Source organism: Eucyclogobius newberryi, unplaced genomic scaffold, assembly GCF_026437365.1.
Source record: "Eucyclogobius newberryi isolate DKJ021-1_F unplaced genomic scaffold, fEucNew1.0.hap1 SCAF_12, whole genome shotgun sequence".
Lineage (NCBI taxonomy): Eukaryota > Metazoa > Chordata > Actinopteri > Gobiiformes > Gobiidae > Eucyclogobius > Eucyclogobius newberryi.
The window spans coordinates 29,240,494-29,250,016 of record NW_027315746.1 but is presented as its reverse complement, the minus strand read 5'-3'; the positions used below and the strand labels follow the sequence as shown (position 1 = coordinate 29,250,016).

Sequence of the window (9,523 nt, the reverse complement as noted above, 5' to 3'; positions counted from 1 at the left end):
AGGCATTGTTGATTTCAGAAGAACTTAACTCGTCAGGATCTGAATCCCACTCAAATCCACTGCATCCCTCTGGTCATGAGTCATTGAGCGGGACAGAGGAGGGACAGAGGAGAGACAGGGGAGAGACAGAGGAAGGACAGGGACAGAGGAGGGACAGAGCAGGGACAGTGGAGGGACAGAGGACGGACGGATGATGGACAGAACAGGGACAGATGAGGGTCAGACTCCCCATCACCACAGAGGAAGGACAGAGGAGGGACAGAGATTGGCAGGGACCTACGTTGGCATTGGGTGTTTATCTGTTGCTCAAAACATGTCTGTCACGCGTAATGTGCGCACATTTCCCCAAATGTCTCTCATCCCCCTTGGCATGGGCCCAAACGGGCGCGCCCCACACTTTGAGAAGCTCTGCATTACACAGTCACTATTTGCGCTGCTAACTCTTTATTATTATTAGTATAGAAACTCCGTTTTTCAGCACATATCACACAACTTTTGTCCAATGTTCGTCATTCAACGTTTGTTTTGTTGATATTTTCTATCAATAGAATCGATTCTTGCCGTTACTTTCGGCATTCCTCGATCTTGATGTTTTTTTGAGATCCGTCACCAAAATGGCTTGTTGCCATTGCGCGGCATTTAGTTTTAGTTTTAGTTAGTCTGGCTGGTCCAAAATGCGTTTGATAGATGCCTTGTCTTCAGGAGCCATGTTGAGAAATACCTCATAGGTATTGCAGGGAGGAGCCTGGTTGGAAAGGTCCTGGAAGTCAAAGCCTGGTGTGGTAAAACCCTCAATTGGAAGAATCTTGATAGGCGCCTGGTTCTCATGAGCCTGGTTCAGAAAGGCCTCAAGGGGGGTGGGGTGGACAGGGATGCCATTGATCATGATGGTCTCCTCGGGAAGTTTCTGGAAAGGCCAAGGATTACCCTGGTTGTTCAGGGCCTGGTTAGGGAAGCTCATGGGAGCAGTTGCATATGGCCACGTCATCACAGGCTGTTGATTGATAGTTGCCATAGGAAAGGCAAAGGGGTGTTGGTATGGAACTTTCCTCCTCTTGACCTTTTTGCCCTAAAATGGCAGAGATTAGATTAATAATTTGTTTTAAAAAGTATTAAAGTATTTCATTTAGTTACTTTCTTTAATATTGCCATATAATATATACTGGATGTATGTCTGTTGGAAAGTATCCACAATATGTATACAAACACACACACCATCTTTAAAAAGATAAGTTGTGTGTTGGTGTATTGAAACACTTACAAAGTTTTCTTTGGCGGACCATTCAGGGTACTTGGCCTTGTGAGCTTGTTTCTCTTTAAGAGCCTGTTCATAGTATGGAGCCTGTTGCTGCTTCGACATCATCTTCCACTGGAAACAAACAAGACACATGTTTACTATAAGTGTTCTAGAGGATGTAATACCAAGAATCAGAAATCAGTTACATTTTTATCAAGATTACTGTGGTCTTAATGTAATGGTAAAGATTTTTAAAAAATAAAAAAGATTTAGAGGTCAAGGCAAGGCAAGGCAAGTTTATTTGTAGAGCACAATCCATACACAGGGCAATTCAAAGTACTTCACACAAGACACATTATTTAAATGGTTTTAAATGCAATCAGCAAAAATGTGAATTTAAATCCTGATAAACATCTAAAAAGTCCGTTGAACCATCAGTCTCATATTGCTTTCCAGACACTCAAAGTCCACTTCAAATGACATTATTCATACACTCTGTAAACTTGATGATATGATGTCTGAGTGTGGGAGGACTCCTTCACCACATTTGTGTAAAGTGGGTGAAATATCCTGCCAAAGGACACAACATTATACAATAGTCCAAACTGGGATATTTCCACCAACTTAATAATAATAAAACCACTCCATCATGTGAGCCACTTTCTTCCAGCGTCCCCTCCGTAAATTACCTGAGATGGTCCTGGTCTAGTATTTAGTCAGTCCCACTCACCCTCTTGCCGAGCACCACATTGACTTTAGACGAGTTTGTGATTTGGAGTTCATCAGCCACATTCTGCCTCTGCTCCGCCCTGAACAACATGAATGCATTGGGAGGCTTCTTAATGTACGGTTTGCCCTCATCCGGCTTCCTACAAATACAAGACACTATGTTAAAATCATATAAAGGGGACTTATGTTAGGGCTGAACACTGACTCATCATAATATTACATTTGTATTGTATTGCGCAGCCTTAGTCAAATATATTATAGTATTTTTGGGCTGTTTTTTTATTTACCTTGAAGCTGCCTTGTCAGTAGCTGAGGTGGAGGATACTGCACAAGTGTGCAGCTCTTGCCTGTTCCTGAAGCAGATAAGAATAAAAATACATTAATTAGTAGAGGCTGCAATGGGACAACAACAATTTGGTAAGAAGATATGGCTTTAGTGCTGACAATGGGCTGAAGTGATTCAGGCTGCTGTCATTGTCAGGAGGATTGACATTTGCCTGGAAAGAGAGAGAAATGTCAGTTTCTGAGATGGCAAAAAATACATTCTTTGTAGTAGTAGAATATGTAATAATAAGGCCCAAAGTCACTGGGCTAGGCTCCAGTCACCCGTGACCCCTAACGGGATAAAGTGGTAGAAAATGAATGAATGAATAAGAATAAGAATGGGATTTATTGCCAACTTGCTTTGGCAGCAAGGTGGCACCTAGAATTGAATAATGATAGTAAAATATATCAAATAGAGCATGCATAAAATTTTGAATTGACAAATAAAATGAAATAGACTTGATCTGAATTCATACACACTTTATAGATAGTCAAAATAGTGCAATAAAATGAATGGTTATAATACTGTATTCAGATTTAAACTTTAACAGCCACATCAAATCAATAACATCAGCAGCTTTTTACCCTCAAGTCCATTAATTCTATGCCATCCAGACTATCTAGGAAGATCTCTTCCTGTAATGAAGGCTCATACGGCGTGAATGGAGTGATTTTTTCCGCCTTGTCTAAAAACTCCTCCAAATCCTGAAGATCGCATGATGGTTCAGCTTGTTCCTCCGGTGCAAGAAAAGATGGCGTCATAAGCTCCACTAGATCGAGGTATGAAGAATCTTCAAACTGATCTCCTTCCCAACTATTTATGAAGTCGCCCAGATAGTCCATCGTTCTATCCATTTTTCTGAGATTTGGAAAACTGTAAAAACATAAATGAATTATTTATCTGTTCATGCTAAGAAAAAAATTCAAATAATGTCAAATTATCTAAACCTGTTATCTTTTCTCTCAGTGTGTAACTAGGTGCTGCATCAAGTGACTGCGTAAAGCATGAGCATATTCTGTACAATTGCCATGACGATGATGTCACACAGCATCCGCATTCCGCGACATCACCAACATTCCATCACTCTATGAGATAGGGAAAAAATGCAAATTTGACAATGAAGACCAAAAAGAGACAAGACTGAGGGATTACCAAAATTGGACAAGAGTTGCGACCTGTGATTTCTGCCAAAAATAGGTTTCTATAATAAAGAACTACAAGAACTAAACATAATATATGGCCGTATCCTGTACAGTTGCCGTGACGATGATGTCACAACTTTGACAACTATGTCACTGATGATGATATCACCAATCACCAACGCTGTTGTTGTTTTATGGCGGTTGGTATCCAAGTGTTACATTACAGTAATACTATTAATGCAAGACAGATAACCAAATGACATTACAGCAGGGCATTGCATGTTCCCCTCCCCAGAAAAATTTCACCTTTAAGGCTAAATGTGTGCAAGTATTGACAATTTACATGCCTTTCTGTTTTCACCTCGGGTTAGGGAACTCATAGCGAGACGGTTAGCATTCTGAATCTACTTTACAGTGTTGTGGCGTTGTGGTGGCCTGACAGCCTTTCTGCATTGCAAAGCCTTAACCTATTACCTATCAAGAGTCATGTGTATAGGCTTTGACGGGAATTTTGGAGTCGTTGTGTTACTGGACGGTGTCTATCAAATACAGGGTAGTGTTGGTCCATGCAGATCCATGGGCAGGAACGTGGGGGAAGAAAGGGCCTTTGCTCGCATGAGGATGGGCCATACTGGTCTCAATTGGTCACTGAGTAGGATAGGCAAACATTTGACCGGTCTGTATAATCACTGTTAATAGCCAGAGATGGTCGAGCACGTACTGATTCGCTGTGCGGCTTATGAAAGAGAAAGGACCGGGTTGGCCTTGTGGTTTCGGAATGATAGGCAGGAATTCAATCTGCAGAATATTCCTACATTCCAGTCGCAGGATTTGTGTAAGGCTGTAGTTGCTTACTTACATAACACAGGGTTGGGTAGATGTTTATAGAGTTGGGGCGTGTTGCACTGCTGCGGTGGTGTGGCGCTTGGAGTGGCGCTTGGATGCCGGCCGCTCTGGAGTGCCGAGGAGTAGGGAGAAGAAGAGGATCTCATGTGCTTGGAATTCATGGGCTTGGAAGTCATGTGCTTTGAGGTCTTGGAAGTCATGTGCTTTGAGGAACGGAGTCTAAAGAATAAAGTCTGGCAGTAATGTAACACTTGGATACCAACTGCCATAAAACACCATAGATATAAAGGGCTGGCTCAGTACAATCTGTGCACTGAACAAAGTCTGAGGAATAAAGTCTGGCGGTAATGCAACACTTGGATGCCAACCTCCATAAAACAACAACGAAGAAGACGAAGAAGAAGAAGAGTCAGCTCTAGAATAAAGTCTAAAGAATAAAGTCTGGCGGTAATGTACCGCCATAAAAAACAACATTTTGCTAATTTGACAACAGATCCCAAAAAAACGACAAGACCAAGGGATACTCAAAGCAACAACAAGAAACAAACTTGAATGACAAAAATCAGAGGTTAGAGGTGCGACTTCTGTGATACGTGCCAAAAAACGTATTAGTTGAGTGACACAACTAATTCAGGTTGAGTGACAGTCAATTATCAATATTTGCATTGTTTATAGGAATTTCCTATGGGTGCCCCCAAACAGTTTACCTTGCATGTCAGAACTGCTCCATCACTTCTTCTTTACATGCTCTAATTTAGCATTGAAGTTACATTTGTCTGTCTCCAAAATCCCAAAAGTAAAACATGATCACATTTTACCCATTACAGCTTTTAAAAGTTTTATTTTGTCCAGTGCAATTGTCTGAAATTACATGTTTTTCCAAATTTTACTTTGGAAAACTGATAAATGCCATGTTCTTAAACTCCAAACAACCTCAAATTTCTTTCACATTATTTTTAGTTTAACATATTTTCGCACATAAATATTTATATTTATGTGCAAAAATATGTTAAACTTTGCTGCAATCTCATACTTGATAGGTTCAAAAGTGTAAAGTAAAATATAAAGATACATCTAAAATCTACAAAAGTTTCACCAAACTGGTCTACAAGGATGAGGAAGTTTAATTTGTGTGATTGAAAAGGATGACCTGATAACCAGTGCTTAAAAGAGTTACTCACCAGTCGGAGCCAGAACTGCATTTTTTAAAGATCCCTTATCATGCTATTTTTCCTGTTTCATAATCTACCCTAAGTGTATATTTTATAATAAGTGTTGTGCAACACCCATAACATAATAGTTATGAAATATCACCCATATCTTGGGTGATATTTCCCTCACAAATCCGGAAATGCAAACGGTTGGTTTGAGATTTGCCCCCACCCTTACAAAGAGCAATCCCCCTCCCCCGCCCATCCCATGACGTCTCGGTGGGAATGTAAACAGGGGCCGAGGCGTCACAGCAGCACATGGAAATGCCAAGTTATTAAAGAATAAAAGCAATAATCACATGTCAAGCACTTGCAGAGTCATCATAATAAATGAAAAACATCACTGTCAGAAAGTCTAAGGGGGAACCAAAGTTTAGTTCTGTGTTTCTAGATGGCCGTCTTTTTACTGTTGCCTTTGTTCAAGCTAACTATTCAGCAGCACCACATTCCAGTTAGCACCTACAGCCCAGCACCTACCCGTAGTGGCACCAATGAACAACAATGATGTTGCAGTTGTCCCACCAGTCAATGCACCGCAGCCTGTTACAACACACCAGGTGTTGTCGTTCCAGGCGCAAAGTACTCTAAGTCAAGCAACAGAGTTAAACCCTGCATCGCACCCCACTCTCGTCAACACCAACGCAGTGCAGCCAACACCGCCAATAGCATATCGCAGATGGGAGCAGCCTCCGGCCACATCCTATCCCATCCAGGCCCCCTTACCAGCACCTGCGCCCTATCCTGGTCTACAACCACAACTCAGAGCAGAAATGCTAATTGGCTCTGCCTTTGCCCTCCTGAAGATGGCACTGGACAGTCTGCTCAGTAACCACAGCCATCTCAGTGAGCAATACAAATATCAAGTGTTGCTAAGCCATCTGAAGCTGCCGAGCGCTCTTCAACTCACAAAGGCATACATGCATCACTCAAGCCTTCGCTTTACTCAACGCACTACAAGATAAGTATGGTCAACCAAGGCAGCTTATCCAGTCCGAGCTCGGCGCCATCTTAAACTCTCCTGCACTTAAGATGAGTGATGCCAACAATTTTGACCTCTTCGCTCTGTCCATCCAATCCCTAGTGGGAATGCTGAGAACTCTTGAAGGACACAGCGGCGTGGAGCTCATGTGTGGGTCGCACGTTGACCGGCTGCTAAGTAAGCTGCCCCTTCTTACCGTGACAGCTTTGTGGAGCATTGTCTTAACCGAGGGATTCTGCAATCAGGTTCTGACCGCACCTACATGCTCCCTGACCTGGCTGACTGGCTCCAAGTCAAGTCCCAAGCCAAACGCATTTTAAGTCGTGGCCTTTACCAGACGGAGTCAAGCAAGCAAGCCAGTGACAAGTACAAAGAGCTTCAGCTCTACAACCTATAGAGAGCAGTCCACACCTGTGCTTCTCACTGTGACGGAAGAGTCACCTCACTCCAAACCTGCCCAGTCCAAGCCAGCCTCAAAGTCACAGCCCTACTGTCCACATTGCGACAACAAAGATCACTACCTGAACTCCTGTGATAACTTCAATAAGCTCACACCCAACCAGATCGTCAGGTGGATCAAAGATGGAAACCGCTGCTGGAAATGTGGGGCGTAGTCACGCGGTAGAGCTGCAACATCAAATGGTCCTGCAAAGGGTTAGTGTGTAAAGAGCAACATCTCACAGTACTGCCAAAAGAGGTAGCACTGCCAAGTCTCCGCAGGACTGAACGTAGACTTGCCAAAGACCCAGCAAAGGCCGCCACCTATTGCTCAGAAATCCAGACGTTGACCAACCTTACAAGCTGGAGGTATGTTGACTCACATTGTAACTCTGCAGATCACATCACCAGGGGCCTCACCTTGAAAGAGCAGCTGTGCCATCGTCAGTGGAGATTTGGTCCTACATTCCTCACCGAAACTCAAGACCGGTGGCTAACTATGCCAAGCACTGCTGCTGAACTTGATCAACGCGAGCTAAAGAAGTTGTTACAATGCCAACTAGCCCCTAGCTACCTGACTCCAGTAAGTTCCACACCTGGACAGAATTAGTTCAAGCCACTGAGCAGTCCCGTCACGGGGCAGTCCCGTCACCCGGCAGAAGTTAAAGCACTCAAGATCCTTCGTCCAATTCCTTGAGACAGCAGGCTCGGTTCCCTCGCTCCAGAGTACGAGCAAGCAACGGGCCTCATCTGTGTTGGTGGCAGGGTTTGACGGGCGGCTGACCTTGACGGTTGAGTTAAGCAAATCTGAAGTCAAGCCTATTATCAAGAGTCATGTGTATAAGCTTTGGCAGGAATTTTGGAGTCGGTGTGATACTGGACCAAACTCTACCAAATACAGGGTAGTGTTGGTCCATGCAGATCCATGGGCAGGAATGCAGGAGAGGAAAGGGCCTTAGCTTGCATGAGGTTGGGCCATACTGGACTCAATTAGTCACTGAGTAGGATAGGTAAACATCCGACCTGTCTGTAATCACTGTAAAGAGCCAGAGACGGTCAAGCACATTCTGATATGCTGTGGGGCTTATGAATGAGAAAGGACCGGGTTGGCCCGGTGGTTTCGGAATAATAGGCAGGAATTCAATCTGCGGAATATTCTTACATTCCAGTCGCAGGGTTTGTGTAAGGCTGTAGTTGCTTACTTATATAACACAGGGTTGGGTAGCCGTTTATAGAGTTTGGGTGTGTTGAACTGCTGTGGTGGTGTCAGTGGTGTGGCGCTTGGATGCAGGCTGCTGTGGAGTGCCGAGGAGGAGGAAGAAGAAGAGGGTCTCATGTGCTTGGAATTCGTGGGCTTCACTAATGTAACACTTGGATACCAACCACCATAAAACACCGAAGAAGAAGAACAAGAACAAGAATAGTACCGTATAATATTAAAGTCTAAGGAATAAAGTCTAAAGCCGCTCTCACACGCGGCATCAAATTCGCGCCCGACGCAGAAGTTGGACGTCTGCACATTTGAAGGCAGACGCGCACATGCGCAGTGGAGGTGTTGTCAGTAGCGCTTCTCTTTATGTAAAATGGCGGATATTGAGTGTGGCTTTCGCGTATTTGGTTTTCAAAACCCTCAAACGGAGGCGCGCGGCTCGGCGGCGTGCCTGGATCCAAGAAATACTTCAGAGGCGATCTGAGTTTAGCGAATACCATAATTTGCTTCAAGAGCTGCGTCTGGATGACCACCGCTTTCAGCGCTACTTTTGTCTGTCCCGGCCCCAGTTAGATGACCTGTTATCCCGCATTGGTGCGCGGTTAACTTACCTGGACACCAACTACAGGCACTCAATCCCAGCTGCTGAGCTCCTGTCCATCTGTCTTAGGGCTAGTAATTAATAGGAAGTAAGAACAGTGTATTGTAAAACATACATAGCTAATAAAAGTAACCAGGGTTAATAGTTGACGGAGTTTAAACTATATTTAAACGGAGCTCGACGCTTATACAACTGCAAGTTTTTATTAAAAAGTCTTTATATTGCTTGTTCTTGTGCACCATTTTAGATTTGATTGTGGTATATTTGATAAAAGTACAAGTAAACTATATTTAGGCTATAGTGTTGGCGTGCTTGTTTCTGAAAGAAAAGGCAAGAATCAAAACAGTTAAAATTAATCAAATGTTTAATCACTCTCAGTACAATTCTAATACAGAGATGACAGAGCGCTTACCACCTGTCCCTATCGAATGTGATCGGCGACTTACACATGCACTCCGGATCGCCAATTTCCCTGCTCTGCTCATATATTTATAACATTTGGATATAAGGCGGAATATGAAGGTTGACGCCTCTCTCAGTATTCTTCCACTGTCCTTGAGGTTTGCAGCCTCTCCGGCCAGGTGGCTCCCTTATCAGAGAGTGTCTCAAAATAAACAATGGAGTATGTGTTTGCGTGTGGAGTAAACCCTTCTAGTTTACGCTTCTCGGCCTTTTGGCTAAGATCAAGTGTAATGGTGGCGGCGCGTGCACAACGCGCGGCTCAGCGTCTCTACAGATTTAGCGAAATAGTAGTTATCTGCCTACTTGTTTCAAGCATGCTCACTCAGAACTGTCTTGCAAACAC

The 9,523-nt window shown here is 43.6% G+C and overlaps 1 protein-coding gene across 1 annotated transcript; it reads right to left on the bottom strand.

Annotated features, from left to right (window-relative positions):
* Positions 1-655: 655 nt before the first annotated feature.
* Positions 656-2,175, bottom strand: LOC140355861 (uncharacterized). The gene is made up of 4 exons (XM_072440501.1): positions 2,168-2,175; positions 1,968-2,106; positions 1,262-1,369; positions 656-1,069 (listed from the first exon to the last, which is right to left on the bottom strand). The coding sequence occupies exons 1-4, from the start codon at positions 2,173-2,175 to the stop codon at positions 656-658; spliced, it is 669 nt and encodes a 222-aa protein (XP_072296602.1).
* Between the last annotated feature and the right edge of the window lie 7,348 nt (positions 2,176-9,523).